Source organism: Pygocentrus nattereri, chromosome 5 (genome assembly GCF_015220715.1).
Source record: "Pygocentrus nattereri isolate fPygNat1 chromosome 5, fPygNat1.pri, whole genome shotgun sequence".
Lineage (NCBI taxonomy): Eukaryota > Metazoa > Chordata > Actinopteri > Characiformes > Serrasalmidae > Pygocentrus > Pygocentrus nattereri.
Window position 1 is genome coordinate 13,464,151 of NC_051215.1, and position 17,571 is coordinate 13,481,721.

A 17,571-nucleotide genomic window follows, 5' to 3' on the forward strand; every position below is an offset into this window, starting at 1 on the left:
TACTCAGGCTTTAGCAGAGCTCAGTTACACTGAGATTAATAACTGATCACATTGAGTTTTTAGTCTACTCAGGCTTTAGCAGAGCTCAGTAATACTGAGATTAATAACTGATCACATTGATTTATTAGTCTACTCAGGCTTTAGCAGAGCTCAGTTACACTGAGATTAATAACTGATCACATTGAGTTTTTAGTCTACTCAGGCTGTAGCAGAGCTCAGTAATACTGAGATTAATAACTGATCACATTGATTTATTAGTCTACTCAGGCTTTAGCAGAGCTCAGTTGCACTGAGATTAATAACTGATCACATTGAGTTTTTAGTCTACTCAGGCTTTAGCAGAGCTCAGTAATACTGAGATTAATAACTGATCACATTGATTTATTAGTCTACTCAGGCTTTAGCAGAGCTCAGTTGCACTGAGATTAATAACTGATCACATTGATTTATTAGTCTACTCAGGCTTTAGCAGAGCTCAGTTACACTGAGATTAATAACTGATCACATTGATTTATTAGTCTACTCAGGCTTTAGCAGAGCTCAGTAACACTGAGATTAATAACTGATCACATTGATTTATTAGTCTACTCAGGCTTTAGCAGAGCTCAGTAACACTGAGATTAATAACTGATCATCACTGATTTATCAGTCTACTCAGGCTTTAGCAGAGCTCAGTAACACTGAGATTAATAACTAATCACATTGATTTATTAGTCTACTCAGGCTTTAGCAGGAACTTCAGTATTTGCAAAGAATCCATTAATTGAGGTCCATAAATGACGTTTGCTACATGACATGCGCTGATTTCGAAATAATTAAATTATGTACCTTTATTTAGCAGATAAGTATTCTAAAATTATTGTACAGTATAAAAGGTGACTGTATTCTGAATGCTGACTTTACCAAATGTAACTTGGAATGAATACAGCTATTTTTCTGTATTCTGAATTTTTATTCTTATTCCTAAGAATATGTAATAAGAATATTCTTATTACATCCCAACCCCACAAATAATTAAACAGCATTTTAGAATAAACTCGAAACGTGTATAATCAGGTTAAATTAAAGCCCACACTGACCTCTGAAACTAAACACGTCGCAGCTGATTGGACCACGCTCGTTTTATGCCCGCCCACTTCTTATGAACTTAACCAACCGCCCAATAAGACTCCGCTACTATCAGCCAATGAGAAGCCGCTGAGACGGCCACGTCCCAACCTCAACAACCACAACAACGACGGGGACATGAACGCGATCAGCGGAACACGCAGCTAGAGCTCCAGAGCTGCAGGCGGGGCTCCGGTTCACTCACAGCTCGTGTTCGGGTCAGTTTGGATCAGTAACTCTGGGATGGAAACTGGACTCCGTCAGCTATGGCAGGAGGTCCGGCTCTCGCCACTCTCTTCCGTCAACATCGCCACCGTGGGCGTTTTTCTCGTGGTTTTCTGCCTGTTGAGGCACTACAGCCGCACGAGGCGCTTCCTCAACATCCCTCCAGGGCCAACACCGCTGCCCATCGTCGGCAACTTCGGAAGCTTGTTCGTTCCCCCCTTTATTAAAAAACTTCTCACCCCTCGCGGTGAATATGAGAAGAGCAAAGCAAACCCGCTGTCGCCACAGGTGGGCCTGATGCAGCTGTCCAGACTGTACGGGAACCTGTACAGCATCTTCGTGGGGAGTCAGCTGACTGTGGTCCTGACGGGCTACGAGATCATCCGAGACGCCATGACCAACTATGCGGAGGTTTTCTCCGACAGACCGGACATTCCTCTCATTTCCATGCTGACCAAACGGAAAGGTGAGGGGATCCCAGTTAGGCATGTTTAATTCTGGCACCGTGAGGATGCTGGAGGCCTTGGGCTACAAGAGCAGATGGTATTGCAGTACAGAACACTCTTGAAAAAGATGGTTCTGTAGTAAAGGCAATGGTTCCATACTTAAATGGTTCTTAGCATGGTGAATTGGTTCTAAAGACTGATTGAGAATGTGTTGTATTTGGTTCTACATAGAACCTTTTGAAAGTGGTTCTACGTAGAACCATGTTCACCATGCTCTCAATCAATCTGAAGAATCATTTCACCATGCTAAGCATAAAATTGCTCTATATAGAACTCAAAGTTCTAAATAGAGGATAACTGTTTGCAAGTTTAACCCAGCAAGGCCAGTTTTAACTATAAGCATGATAAACAATTGCTTAGGGGCGCCTTATCGTTAATGTATGATTATTATTATTATTATTATTATTATTGTTGTTGCTGTTTTTGCAGATATTTCTAGTGTTACTGATGGTTTTTTATTATAATGCTAATGAGATTTTTAAATGTATGACTTTTTTTTTACCTATTTATAGATCATTTTATTGTGTTTACATAAACATTTATTAATGATTTTCCTGATTAAAATACATTTTTATGTATTGGCGTTACTTTGAATGACTTTTTTCATATTGCATACAAAATAATACCACTGGGGGGTTGGGGGCTCTAAAATAGGATGTTGTTTAGGGTGGTCACAATTAAAGAAACAGCCCTGCCTGTCAAACCCCTACCATAACACATCGAATTGAGATCACTACGCTCTTGATTTGCAGCTTACGCTGTGTATGTATTGAGCTCTGGTCCTGGAGGTTCTGTGTGCAGCACATTTTGGTAATTTCCCTGGCAGTTGACATATGAGTTCTCTTTGAGCAGGGAAATCACAGTGGTGCTGAACAGACGCCCTCCAGAACTGAACATTGCTGTCGTAAGCTGTCATGCCAAAGCAGTGTCTATAAAAAGCATTATTTGGTCTGCAGGCATTGTGTTTGCACCTTACGGCCCAGTCTGGCGAAAGCAGCGGAGGTTCTGCCACACAACTCTCCGAAACTTTGGTCTTGGCAAACTGAGCCTAGAGCCTTGTATACAGGAGGGCTTCGCCATGGTCAAGGCTGAGCTGCTGAGGCGAAATCAAGAAGCAGCAGGATCTGACGTGGATCTGACCCCCTTTATCAGCAACGCTGTGTCCAACGTCATCTCATCCATCAGCCTGGGCCGGCGCTTCCACCACCAGGATGAGGAGTTCCGTACTCAGCTGAACCTCATGGCCCACGGACTGGAGATCAGCGTCAACAGCCCAGCAATTCTCATCAACATCTTCCCGTGGCTCTACTACTTACCCTTTGGCGTCTTCAGGCAGCTCCGCCGAGTGGAGAAGGACATCACAGCTTTCCTTAAGAAGATCATAGCCCAACACAGAGCCACTCTGGACCCTGAAAACCCCAGAGATTTTATAGACATCTATCTGGTGGAGCTGTTGGCCCAGCAAGAAGCAGCAGTGTCAGAAGAAAGTGGGTTCTCAGAGGAATATCTCTTCTTCATAATAGGGGACCTATTTATTGCAGGAACTGATACTACCACTAATACAATACTATGGATGGTGCTATATATGTGTTTATATCCTGAAGTCCAAGGTATGTATGCAAACACATATTCCAGTAACTCCAGATGCAGCCCTGTGTCATCACAGAAGAATAAGAGATGAAAACACATTGTTTGTTTGGCAGGGTCAGCCTAAGCAATCATATGAAATACTGTTGTTCCTTTGACCTCACAGAGAAAGTTCAGCAAGAGATCAATGCCGTGGTGGGATCTGGCAGACTTCCATCTCTGACAGATAAGGGAACTCTACCGTACACCGAGGCCACTATAATGGAGGTCCAGAGAATGACTGTAGTGGTGCCACTGTCCATACCTCACATGGCTTCCAAGACCACAGGTCAAGAAGTGAAAATGTTTTTCTAGCTGGGAAAAAAATTTCAGTTCTCCAAATCAGTTCAGTCTTGTGATCCTCATATGATATGTTTGTTTTCTATCTTCAAAACCAAAACCATGTTTTGGCTGCAATAGGCATGGGAAGAGAGAATGAAAAAAAACAGCTTTGTAAGCTAAAATGCTCTTTTCACAGAATTTCGAGGGTATACAATTCCCAAGGGCACAGTTATCATCCCCAACCTCTGGTCGGTCCATAGAGATCCCACTGTGTGGGAGAATCCAGACGACTTCAATCCTTCACGGTTTCTAGACGAACAGGGACAACTTCTGAGGAAGGAGTACTTCATTCCGTTTGGAATAGGTACAGTTTACATGTTATTGGAAATAAGGAAATAATGAAATGCACAGTGAAAGTGAAGCAGTGCTTCCAAAGGGTTTCCAGAAGGGCCATGTGGCACATGGAAGCCAGGTCACATTTCTGTCTTAAATATACAACTAGAGCTCTGTATTCTAGAACCAACAGCCTAAGACATACAGAACCAGACTTAAAGGACAAAAAGGGTTTGTACATATTACAATACAGACAAATAACTCCTCTAGTTTTCCTCAGAATAAGGGCAAACAGTTGTTTTTGTGAGGTGGAGTAACTAGAAGAAATATACTGTGGGTTTGATTGTACACCAGAATGCAAACTCCTGACTGTGGCCTTGAATAACAATTGTATCCTATATGTCATATGCGTACGTTTGGGCACCCATGGTCAAAACAAAATAGGTGGACATCCTCTACAGAGAAACACTTCTTAACATGTTGGAAAAAATATCGAAACATAAAATGTGGCCTGTGTAAAGTTACATCACTTTTTTCTATATTATGTTTTATTTTTTTTCTATATTTTAAATTCAGCAAATAATTAGAATGTTTGGTCCCTGTCAAGCATTTCTGACCAATCAGGGGTTAATCAAGGTGAACCTGTCCGGTCCTTTCTCATTGTTGCATTTATTGGGTCAGTCACTTGTAAAATTCCGCTTTTTAGTAAAGGAAACTAATCAAATTACATCGATATTAGAAATACAAAGCTATTATTACTCTAGTAAGCTTCAACAAGGTTGCAGTGGCAATAGCATTGCTTGTCACAGTTCTAAATGCTTTGCTTTCTACTTATTTACATAGATTTCTTTCTCCTGCTTTGAAAAGCAAGCCACTCAACTCAACTCAACATGTGTCAGGTGGTTGGATGTTCGGCATAAACATCATACTGTTACGTACACATGCACAAAGATTAATCACTGCTTGAATAGCTAAACCTGGATTAACAGGCAAAGCTAAGAAGCGTCATGAAAAGAGTCCATTTGTTAGGTTTTGTGAAGCTGAAAATGAAGGAACCCTATCTAAGTTCAGCGTGCTTTATGAGACAGAGGCCTGCCCTGCATATTTTGGTGTTTTCCCTGGGAACCTCTGGATTAAAGCCACACAAATGGAAAATGTTCTTTGCTGAACGTTCATCTAAAAGGCCAGTATTCCTAGGTCACACCCGCCATCCTTCCTTTTATGGGGACATATATTTTACTTTTTTATTTCATTATTAATACCATAATAATTTCTTCATAGTCATACAGATATAGGGTGTTCCTATATCTATATGACTATGAATCACTCTGCACCCACTGTGACTCCCTCTGCTCACCACACCCCCTGCACACTCATCCCACCCCTTTAAGTAAGAGGAAATTTTTTTAATGCTATCGTTATGATGTGGGTAGTTATCAAATTCCATGTGTTGTAAAATTTTTTTAGAGTTTGAAAATGTAAATCAGCTCTCAATACACTGTAAAATTGTGACCAGTTTTCCTTGAATGATTTTATATTATTTTTAAATGCGCTGCAGTAAAAGTGTTTTTTAAGTTGAAATGTTTTTCTCATGTCCATCTCTAGGTCGCAGGGTATGTATGGGTGAGCAGCTGGCGAAGATGGAGCTTTTTCTGATGTTCACCAGCCTGATGCAGGCCTTCACATTCCGCCTTCCTGATGAGCATCAGCCTCCCCCCATGCACGGCCGCTTTGGCCTCACTTTGGCCCCCTGCCCCTACAAAGTTTGCGTAACACCACGCTGACCTAAGCTGGGCTTCACGAATGCAGAGTGGCACAAAGATCACCATTAGATTGTAGAGCCAGGAATGTTTTTGAAACATTCCTGGATGCACAAGGATCCTAATGCTACAGTGCTTTTAAACAAACTGGGTCTTGACCAGTACTTTGCACCTAAACCTCAACTGGCATCCAAAGGAGGGCTGCTGTTCATAAAAATGGTTTTGGCTAAGATGGACAGCGATTTGAATTTGGTTAAGCTGGACTGTAAAACTGATTCAAGCTTTGATTGTGAAAAATCAGTGTTATTTGACACCGAACCATTTCACTGTTTTTGTAATGGGAGTTCCACCACTTTGTGAAAGTCCATTGTTGAGATGTAAACTGCATCATTCAGAGTGGCTTGATATGAATTGTAAAGAAACTTCCTCTAATTTCTTACAGTGGTGGTGATGCGAACCAGAGATCACAATGTCTACGCTTATGTTGCTGCTGTCCGAACAAAACCTTGTATCTCCAAAATGGTGACTTTACAGGAGAAGGAATAACATACTTCCTTTTAATGTAAGTCAATGGGACCAGACTTTTTTCCAGTTATGTTTTGGCCATTTCTTTTGTTCCGTTCATCATGAAATTTACTCACAATGTAAAGAACAGGGATTTTCAAATGATGTCACAACTGAAAAATGGCAAAAATGGAGATACCAGGTTTTGTACTGACAGCATCCATCCATCCATCCATCCATCCATCCATCCATCCATCATCGTTGACCGCTAGTCCGAACAGGGTCGCGGTAGCATTTGGGAGAGCAGAGAATCCCAGATGACCCTGTCCCCCGCAGCTTCCTCCAGCTCATTCCCGGGGACCCCAAGCCACTCCCAGGCCAACTTGGAGACATAATCCCTCCAGCGGGTCCTAGGGCGACCCGTACATATTGGCAGTGGGAGATTGCGGGGAGGCCCTAGGTGGCCTAGGCCCCTGCAGCAGAAACTAGCTCTCGTACTGACAGCAGTGATATGTAATACTGAAATGATAAAGTAGTGGTAAATCTGGGGGAAAAAAAAGTTTTATTTCAGTTCTGTTTTGTCTTATAATCCCTTGCATGTACCACTGTAAAATTTTATTTCAACACTATTGTAAAACAATGTGTCTGGCATCAGAAAGTGTATTCATAACCATTTCACTTCATAGGTTTCTGTCAGGTTGTTTTTATAGGCTCTAAATGCTTTGGACATCTTGTTCCCATCACCACCATCGTGAATAATTCTGAATCAGCAGTTTCTCTAAAACGGAGCATCAAGGCACTCTGAATGAATTAGTTTACATCTCAGGCATTTAGTTACGTTGGAAATCTAAAACATATGGAGTAATCCAAACCATTTCACTGTTCTGAAAATGTGTACAATAACATTTTTAATTTTAGCTCGCTGCACTGCCCTTAATTAATCAGTAATTATCATTCATATGCGGCTTATTTGGTTTGATTAATTGCATTGATTAGGTTACATCTTCATACATCTGTTTTATTTAATAGTCAATAATTATTGCACAAAACTAGAAAACAACAAAGAAAAATAGGGAGAAATCACATATTTCTATTTTTGTTGTTCTTTTATGGTATTGTTTGCTACTGAAACTTGATGTTTATTCGCATATTCTTTGATCTAAACATGATTTCTGTAACATCACTGATACACACATTGAATTTGACAGCATTTGAAATGAACGTATCGATAACGTATCAAATCAGTACTGAAAAGAATGTATGCTGCTTTCTTCTACGCACAATTTTACTTACAGTATTTCCATATTGGGCAGATCAGATATTGAGTAAGTCAGCTGCTCTAAACTGTTTTTGCTGTATGACTTCTACTACAGAGAAAGAACAGGGAAGAATCACAGAGTGACTATGTTGTCAGTACTTAATCTCAGTGCTGCTGATGTCCTGAGACTGTTTATGACTGTTTGTCTTTGAAAGTGTACTTTAATTTATTACAGACATTTTCCTGACATTCTGATTTTGCATATGCAGGCCAACTTAATAATGCAAGACAGCATGTTCTAAAGCACCTTTGGTATGAAAAACATCTCTGAGAAGTATGAAATTAGAATATTTAATTGCATTATATCTGTAATTCAGGTTTTTCTATAATCTTCAAACCTGGGGGTTTGTTTCTTATGAAGAAAGCTTTTGCTCTGTTGTGTTTTATGCTTGATTTCCTGTAAAGACGTACTGAGACTGAGACTGTTGGACAAATTTGAGCATTTCTATTGAAATAGCCATTCAAATAAATAAGGAAATTAAACACAGTGTGTTCCATCATGTTACTTATTGGCAAAATTCACTAATTTAACTAAAATCACATACAATTATTGGATACTATTATTTTGTAGTATAATGACTTATCATTACCATCACTATGTGTGCTTGTGTGATTATATTAACCATTTGTGTGATGTTAATGGAACATGATGGTCGGATTATTGCTATGTTTCCCAGTGTTCCCTCTTTGTATTAACCAAAATTCCCTGATTATAATTTTATAGGAAACATCAGTGTTCCCATGGCTCCGTGTTGCCTCAGCCACGTTCTTAAAAAAGTTTCCAGACACTGTACTAATACTGACTCAAACTCCATCCAACAAAATACTCAATATGTGTCTATAAATCCTTACACTACTCCACAAGGGGTTCAATGGCGGCTACGAGCTGGGGGTTTAGGGCAGCATGGACAGCAGACGGCTCATCATACGCACCATCCTAGGGTCACCAGGTGTGCATGTGCACACAGAGAGAGGCACAACAAATGGCTGAAAAGCAGAAATTGTCCAACGCAGATCAGGCACCAACAGCTTAGGTGGGGTCCCAGCACCCATAAGCAGCACTCATGCCAGGGCTGGTGGCAGGTGGCGGGGAGAGAGTGAATGGCAGCTGGTTGGAGTGCTGTTGTTGCTGCCATTGCTGCCAGCTGCACGGGACTCGACACAGTGCGCTGTGGGAAGTTTTGACAACAACAAGAGTGTGGTCGCAGGAAAGGACTGGGGGTCCTTGCTGCTGAGGAACAAGCTCCCCATGATTTTTGTGCTGGGTGGGACTGTGCGCGCCCAGCGACTTGCCTCAAACTGGCAGGCTGCTGGGAACGGTAAACCTTTGTAGTGGGACTATTTTTGTCACCAGTAACAGTCGACTTTTTTAGGGGGGCTAAGTAGCAGCCCACTACTGGTTGGCGGTGGCCTCTAGATGCTCGCACCAGGAGGATCATGAGAGGTGTACACCCTCTGGAAAAGGAACAGTTTCTGTTGAAAGGGGGTTTAGTTAGTGTGAGTTGGTGGTCACCACCAGGGTGAATTCGGCTACTGGTAACCTCCCACAGTGAGTTCAGTGGCATGTGATTTTCTTTCCCATTGTTTCATATAGAGCACTTCTCATTATGGAATCATGGCCTTCCCTGTGTTTTCCTCCACGTGGGCGCTAAAATATATTGCCATAGTATCATATTAACATATGGGGTTTCGGAATAGGTACAAATAGGATACAATAAAACAAACACTAATATCCAAACATATATCTTCGGCTTATTCACAAAGTTTATGTATTATACTCTCTATTTATCAGAAATGGCTTGCATTCCAAAGCTTGATGAGCTACCAGCTAATTAGCCTAAGCAACATAGGGCCTTGAGATCAGGTACGCGCCCAAAATGCCACTAATGACGCATCATAAAATGACAGAATGACTTTTAACAATTTAATCGCTTTTCTGTTTTCTTTTTCTTTCAACATCTACTCAGAGCGGATAGCAGTATGTCTAGATCTATCTCATCCGTACATGAAATATCAGCTATGCAGAAACCCAGGAGGTTTATTATGGTTAATGTGTGAAAGGTCATGGCCGCGAAGCGAGCCTGCAAGCACAGTGACCTTCCTCGGACTGAGGAGATCCGTCGTGCTAGCGCCGCAGATCCACACACAGAGCCATGGCTTTCTTCACACATCAGATTACCAGAACATTATGCTCTTCTGCTGTCCGAAATGCAGCCATCAAACATGTCACTGTAATCGGAGGTGGATTAATGGGTTCAGGCATTGCTCAGGTAGAAACACGTTTCAATATACTCGGCGGCGACTTTAGTAAACTAGCTAGCAGCTAAGTTAGCTAGCTTTGTTGCACGCTACCCGCGCCTCTTTCACACATTTCAATTCGTTTGCAGTAAATTTTGGTTTCTGCGTTTCGTGGCACTGTCTTTTGTAGCCCTTTGTGTTGTCGAAGTTGTTGTATCTCATAAAATGTCTTTGCTAAGCGTTGTGAAGTTACCTTCTTATCCGAACTCTCCGTTCCACCTTAAATATGCAGCACTTAACTTACATGGTGCAAGCATGCCCAGGCGCTACGAGGCAAGTGCTGCGCTACTTAAGGTGGAACGGAAAAGTCGAAAAAGCCAAATGTAGCCTCGTTCCAGATAGAGTAGGAGTGTTAATCCCCTTATTTTAGTAAAATAGTGGTTATGAGATGAATGTGATGCTATATTAAACCCATAGACCTTCAGTGGAGCAGTTGTTCAGTTTTAGTTGTTCAAAATTGTTCAATATTGCTGTAAAATAGTGAGGTGTGTGAGCAACAACAAAACTATGAGCCGAATTAACAAAACAGAATGACCATAACCCCCTGAAAATCTACATGAAGGAGATAAATGGAGCTTATCACTGATACACAGTTTCAGTAAAATATTTTGGTTTGAAAAGGCAAAAAAATACAGGTCCATTACAATTACAGAGCGCATGTACCAGCTGCTTTAAGCTCTCGAGGTTTGTATAGGCTGTGTGCCTTGATAAAACGGACAGATGTCACTAAACTTGGGTTTGTTAGACCTGGGTGTGTTTCATCAGTGTGGACTTTGTGCAGCTCTCTCCATTTACTAAGAACATCTTCCATTTTATAAAGATAGTTATTCTTCACCTCATTATGGAAGCTCTGCTTAGTATCATAAAATAATCACTTGCTGTCTTGAATGAACGACTTCCCAAGCTTTTTGACATAGTATGTCAATTTATTATTTTTTTTAATAATGCAAAATTGCAAGAACATAGGTCATTATTTTTAATTTGCTCAGTATTTTTTTTTACGTTATTTGAAGATTAAGGGCTGAACGATTAACCAAATTTATTGTGAGTTTGGCCTTCAATGGTATGAAAACTAGATAAGATAAAACGGTGTTTGCGCCACTTTTCTCTGAGTGTATTTTGCCAGAGCGTTTGACTTGCTGTGTTTTGAGTTCTCCCTTCACAAAATAAAATCTACCTGAGAGACTGGGAGTTTTCCTGAGCTTGTTTTACCCTGTGTGTCTTATCTGTTCAGGTTGCTGCAGTGACAGGGCATTCAGTGGTGCTGGTGGACACATCTGAGGACATCCTGAAGAATTCCGCCAAGAACATCCAGGGCAGCCTGAAGAGAGTGGTGAAGAAGAAGTTTGCAGACAAACCTGAGGTTGGGTTTCACTAACAAAAGCTGCCTTACAAAAAGTCAGGCTACAGCCAGTAAAGGTGTGTCCTTGATAGCGCTATCCTATCAAGGCTCCTTTTATTTGATTTATTGATTTATTTTTTGCATACTTTGAAACAAAAGTCTTCCAAGATGCCTTTGTCATCAGAAAGGAGTCGGTGCAAAAAAATTGATAGAGAAAATACTGTTGATTTAAATTCAGTTCTTGCTCATCAATAACTGATACAATAACATAAGTGTGATTTTTCGGCTTGTTCTGACTAATGTACTTGCACAGATCTCCACAATGATGGTGAGTTTTCCCACTAGTGCCACAATATTGTCAACCCTTTTCAACTTCTAACCAGCAAACTGCTTGGCTGTTTTTACTGAGGCGCAGGATTTTCTATGCAAACAGATGCCATGTTCAGCGTTACTGGAGTTCCCGGTTATATTTTAACCAGTGACCGGTCTCCTCGTTTACAACATCGGGGTGACAGAAACAGTGAAGGATACTCCAGCAGTGTCCTTGATAATTGTCAGAATGTGGGCTGCATTTTTGAAGGGTCTCTTTTTAGGACGGTATTCAATCACGTAGTGGTCTAAAATGCAGTCTAGTTTTTGGAACGCAGCTTGTGTAATTCAATACAAGTCTAGAGTCGTCTGTGTCTGGACCAAAGGCCCTAAAACAACAGAGTGTGTACGGTTTTTCTTTCTTTTATTCAGGCTGGAGAAGAGTTTGTTCAGAAGGTGATGAATAACATTTCCACAAGTACAGATGCTGCCTCAGTGGTGCAGAAAACAGACCTTGTGGTGGAGGCCATTGTGGAGAATCTCAAAGTTAAACAGGCTCTCTTTTCTACATTGGATAAAGTGGCTCCAGCGTAAGTTTAAAAAAAAACCCCAAAAAAAACCACTCCCTTAGAGCAGAGAAATTGGCATCATCAATATTGATCGCAAAAGCATGGTGTAATTTTGTTATTTCTCAGTCGTAGTTCATTGAAACAAGCTGAGAAATTTTGTTGAATGTGTAGATTCTAAGCTGTCAACTGATGCCACTTATATTTGTAAGTAATATCGATCATCTGAATTTCCTTAAAAATGATTTTGAAAATAAGTTGTGGGTGTGTGTATGTGTGTGTGTGTGTATGTGTATGTGTGTATATATATATATATATATATATATATATATATATATATATATATATACACACACACACACACACACACACACTTCCCTGAAGCAGGTGTTTTGTAGCAGGAGAAGACACAGTGTTGATTGGATAGTAACTGAGACCACTGCAATAGGCCTTCAGTACTTTTAAACAACAGGATCAACAGAAGGAGTGAGGAGATGTGGACATGTGAGGAGATACAAACGGTCAATTTTTATTTATTTTTGGTAACAGTGCTTTGTCTTCCTGTCAGACACACCATCTTTGTCAGCAACACATCCTCGCTGCCTATTGCAGACATTGCCAGCTCAACAGCCCGGTTAGATCGGTTTGGGGGTCTCCATTTCTTCAACCCTGTCCCCATGATGAAGCTGGTTGAGGTAAGTATTGTTGGGTATTTCAGTCTGGTCTGCTGCCTGTATTATTTTAGTAGTTCTAGCTTTAGTGTCCTCTTATCACCTCAGCATATGAACTCTTTAGTCCACCTGCTTGCAGTGCCTGACGGAAGTCCAAATTTTATCAGCCAATTTTTCCATTATGTGATACTACAACTTATAATAATGATTGTTGTTGTTACTATTAGTTCTACTACTAACAATAATTATTATAAAAAAGGAGTAATAATACATCTAGACTGTGATTAGCATAGGAATATTTGTACTTGCACATACTCACACATGTCTACAGTTACCCAGTGTCGTGTGTAGAGTCTAGAAAATGTACCTTTTCTCTTAAGGATTAAGCCAAAATAAGAGCAAGAAAGACTCATTCTCTAGTTACTAGCATACATGCTAATAGCATCATAGCTTTAGAGCTAATATTTACCAAGTAATCATCGTAAATATCAAAACGTTAAAAATTATTCCTGTTTAGAGTTTGGTGCACTTTTTGGTCATTTACATATTGTTGCTGTTCAGAACAGAAAAAACCTGTTCTGAGCTTCTAATTACATATTCTAATGTTTGTGCTTTCTTATATTTTAGACTTTTGTTAGTAGCGCAAGGAGGGTAGTGGTGTATAGAGCCACCTCCTCATTGTCTCCTTGTTACTTGGCTGTTGGGAAAGAATGTACATGGCTAGTTCATTGAAACTGTATCGTGATTTTAGGTGATCAAGGCGGCGGGAACGAGCCAACAAACGTTCGATGCACTCCTTGATTTCACCAAAGCTTTAGGAAAGCACCCTGTGTCGTGCAAAGTAAGTGTCACATGAACAGAATAATCAGTTCACGACTTTGCATGGTCAGCTCATCTCATCCAACATTGCTTTTCTCTAAGGACACTCCAGGCTTCATTGTAAACCGGCTGCTTGTTCCTTATATGCTGGAGGCTGTCCGGCTTTATGAACGAGGTATGCACACCTCATATGCTGCATGAAGAAAAGCATAATACAATTAATGGGTTCTAGCTCATGTAGAAATGGTTCTGCCTGTGGCTGTGGACATAATTTTACTGTGATTCTTTAGGCCACGGATCGAAAGAGGACATTGATGTAGCCATGAAGCTTGGTGCTGGTTATCCTATGGGGCCTTTTGAGCTTCTGGACTATGTAGGATTGGACACGTCAAAGTTTATCATTGATGGTAAGCCTGCAAGTAATTGATATGGCTACTCAACATGGACAATATACCATGTTGAAGTTATATTGCTACGTGTTGCATAAATCGGATGTCCAGAAACGCTGGGTGGTATGCTGTCTGTACCATTGTATATACTGTGATAACAGCTTTTACTCTATTTTGTCATGTCCAGGTACATTAAGGTCTCTTCCATTACAAAATTCTACCAAGCTGGAAGGGTGAACGTTAGCATAAGGTTAATCTCAGTCACATTCAGCGCTACTACATGTTTTCCAGCTGCTGCTAAGGCCTTGTTTTTGGATTGCCAGTGCGCCTGGAGGAGAACGCCAACCAATTCTGTTACATCAGCTAACACTTTGTAGCATTGAGTGATTTGGTGGGGGGTGATTTTGTCATCTTACACAAATGATATTTTGTCACTCTCTGAACAAAAGCTTGTATCTCCATTTTTGTTGTTTCTCATTTTGTCACATGACTTAAACACCAGTTGACCCTTATAGTGTTTCAGAATTTTATGATGAATGGACCAGTAGAAATTGTCCAAAATGACTTGCAGTAAGATTTTTTTTTTCCCCTTTGACTTTAATTAAAACTGAAGGATGTTTCTTACCTCCTGTACGGTTGCCTTCAAAAATTAGTTATAAATAATGGTCCAGTCTAAGCATCTGTCTGATTTTTGTGTATTTATTTATTTATTAATTAAGTAGTTCTCTGTTGATACTAGTATAATTAGTATAATAACTAAAATCATCATGCATTCCTGATCCTGCCCACCCAGAGAGAATAAGGCCAGTTTTTCTCCAGGGCTCCAATAGCCAATGCTCAGATGGTTGTACTATGTCACTTAGATTTTGGAAGAACGGTTTATTATACATGGGAAAAATTTAAAAATCAGGTTAACGTTTGCAACACTGTGTAGGGTTAGCTTTGGTGTAATTTCCAGGAATGAAAACGGGAACAAAACATTTTAAACAAAATGAACAAAAGCTGTCAGCTTTGTAAGACTTTTTTTTTTTGCATAAAGTGCTAATAGCGTGGATTCATTAACTCTATGAATGCAAACTTGTATATCATCATTCGGAAATATTTGGAGAATATTGCAGTTTAGAATTGTATCTATATTGCCCAGCATGCAGTATATAAACAGCACTGTTAATATAGTAAATTCCATTTGTAGTCACTCCTTTATTGTGATCAAAATTTACTTATTGAAACTTATTTTGATGAATCAGGGAAATGTCTTCAGAACGTGTATCAGGAATATCTGATATTTGTTTAGAATACTTCCAGTGCACTATAAAATGTATAAATTATGAGGCTTATTTGGATAAGTGAGTATTGCAAAGACCAGTTTGCAGTAGGTGAATACACTGTGCTATGTTGTCATTACTGGACACTTACTTATTCATTCTTTTTGTTTGTGTGGTTGCAGGTTGGTATGAAAAGGAGCCTGAAAACCCCCTGTTTGCACCCAGTCCCTTGCTCAATAAACTAGTGGCTGAAGGCAAGCTGGGTAAGAAGACTGGAGAGGGATTCTACAAGTACAAGTAACCAGAGCATGGATGAGCTTGATCTGTTGATCAGAGAGCACTTATGCAGAGAGAATCCACATAGAGCTGTGAGCAGAGGAGGACAACCGATTGAACATTAAACTGCAATTTTGCAACGGTAAACAAACAGGAGAAATCTTAGTGCCTTGCTGACCGGCAGATAACAGATCGTCTTGAACTCAGCCCTTCATAATCCGTCTGTTTTTTGATGTCGGGCTGACAAATGCAGTGTTGAATTAAAAAAATTATTTGGATATATTGGAAATGTTCTGGGCATTTTTTTGTTTATTAATGTATTGCTTTAAATTATAGTTGTGGCAACTTTAAAACAGCACTGTGAAAGACTTTTTGTTGAGATTGAAAAAGTCAGTAATGGAAAAAAAACATGCTAAATTATGGTGTGAATGCGCTGCTGCAAGTCGCCCTTTTTCAGCCTGAAATATTCAGGCTTCAGGCTGGGTGGGAGTTCTTTACATGTTACCAACACACACAGGCTCAAACATCCAGCTTGCTGTTTAGATCTCAAATGCAAAATTAACAGTATACTGATGAAGATATGAGGACAATAGAGAAAACCTTCTGTAGATGCGTCCTTCACCAAGTTTGGACTGAGTTTGTTTTGAATACCCTTTTAAACGCACTCGTAATCATCAGCTTCATCTGCAGGAGGTAAGGGGTCTGAAGCACAACCAACGTTACATATTCTTGGTTGCATGCAGTTACAGAATTCTACCAAATCCCCAATTCTTTCATTGTGTAGCTTCAAAAAACAGCTCAATTTGTAAATCGTCTTTTGCACCTTTTTGTGCAGCTCAAAATGCAGCTCCCATAACAAAAAATACATCATGCCAAAATCTAGACATCTATCTGCCACATATAGAAAATGCAGGTGAGCTCATTAACAGCAAATGTCCTGTCATTTTTCTGACCATGGATTCTATAGAGATGAGGTGACACTGTGCAGGAGTACAAGATCATATAAACACATTCATAGCTGAGGGGTACATGCAGGGTGTTGTAAAACAAAATAGCCAAAATAAAAGTTTTTCTCCGCCCAGGTTTATCAATACTTTACCATCAACATTTACATATAAAAGCTCAGACGTCGTGCAGGTTCACGAATGAATGAGTTATGCAGAGATTTTCAGAAAACGTCCACAGACTTTTCTAAATTTCTTTATAATTAAGAGGATAAGATGGCTGTTAAATGTTCTGTTGTAGAGAAACTTATTAAGTCAGGATTGTTCACAGTGGTGGTGATAGGAACCAGATGTCCACCTCTAAAAGCTCCTTCACAGAAAGTCATATATAGGGGGTTTTATTTTGGAGAAGGTTTTGGTCTAAAATTTCTTCCCAAATCTCCCCAAAGAAGCAAAAATATTTACCACCTTTTATCATTATTACATGAAGCATCATGTGGGTTTACTTTGGATAGTACATAAAATGGTTATGTATGTGTTGTACACAATCACAACCTTAAGTTCCTAGCTGCGTTCTCCTGCTTTTAAAGTAAAGTTAGAACTCCCCGGAATCAACAGAAGATAAAGCTGTCACTAAGGGCCTTCACATATCTGAGCTAAGCGCTAGTATATGCAGAACCACTCAGCAGAACGTACCAAGTGTTTTTGGTGGTAACAGTAGCCACTTTAAGATCATTTTTCATGCCTCAGGGTACAGAAAAACAGCACATGCTCCATTAGTTAAAGTAAAGTATTTTCCATAACAAACCTCACCTTGGTAGTCATTTACACTTGAGCACTGGAATTGATTTTGAGCTCATCCATATTTTTCATGGTCATCCTGTCTGCTGCTCGTCTTAAAAGAGCACTGCTCCACTTTATCCAGCAGATGGCAGTAGTTCACTACCTTCATTGGCTTAGGGGACCTTTTGAATCTGCTTTGTCTCTCCTATTTTTATTATTATTTTAGTTATTAATTAAGCCGTTTGTTA

At 40.0% G+C, this 17,571-nt stretch overlaps 2 protein-coding genes across 2 annotated transcripts; both read left to right on the forward strand.

Annotated features, from left to right (window-relative positions):
- The first annotated feature begins 1,217 nt into the window (after nt 1-1,217).
- LOC108429574 (cytochrome P450 2U1) lies at nt 1,218-6,455 on the forward strand. The gene is made up of 5 exons (XM_017701411.2): nt 1,218-1,798; nt 2,795-3,448; nt 3,592-3,753; nt 3,943-4,110; nt 5,685-6,455. Exons 1-5 carry the CDS (start codon nt 1,351-1,353, stop codon nt 5,861-5,863), a joined length of 1,611 nt encoding a protein of 536 aa, XP_017556900.1. The 5' UTR covers nt 1,218-1,350; the 3' UTR covers nt 5,864-6,455.
- A 3,275-nt stretch (nt 6,456-9,730) lies between these two features.
- hadh (hydroxyacyl-CoA dehydrogenase) lies at nt 9,731-15,885 on the forward strand. Its single transcript, XM_017701414.2, has 8 exons — nt 9,731-9,931; nt 11,194-11,322; nt 12,043-12,200; nt 12,745-12,871; nt 13,599-13,688; nt 13,769-13,841; nt 13,957-14,073; nt 15,503-15,885. The coding sequence occupies exons 1-8, from the start codon at nt 9,815-9,817 to the stop codon at nt 15,619-15,621; spliced, it is 930 nt and encodes a 309-aa protein (XP_017556903.1). The 5' UTR covers nt 9,731-9,814; the 3' UTR covers nt 15,622-15,885.
- Nucleotides 15,886-17,571: the final 1,686 nt, after the last annotated feature.

Coding starts and splice junctions, on each gene's coding strand:
- hadh (XM_017701414.2), top strand. CDS start 9,815: ATGGCTTTCTTCACACATCAGATTACCAGAACATTATGCTCTTCTGCT. Junction 12,201..12,744: donor TTGGATAAAGTGGCTCCAGC/GTAAGTTTAAAA, acceptor TCTTCCTGTCAG/ACACACCATCTTTGTCAGCA. Junction 12,872..13,598: donor CCATGATGAAGCTGGTTGAG/GTAAGTATTGTT, acceptor TCGTGATTTTAG/GTGATCAAGGCGGCGGGAAC.
- LOC108429574 (XM_017701411.2), top strand. CDS start 1,351: ATGGAAACTGGACTCCGTCAGCTATGGCAGGAGGTCCGGCTCTCGCCA. Junction 1,799..2,794: donor CATGCTGACCAAACGGAAAG/GTGAGGGGATCC, acceptor TTTGGTCTGCAG/GCATTGTGTTTGCACCTTAC. Junction 3,449..3,591: donor TTTATATCCTGAAGTCCAAG/GTATGTATGCAA, acceptor TTGACCTCACAG/AGAAAGTTCAGCAAGAGATC.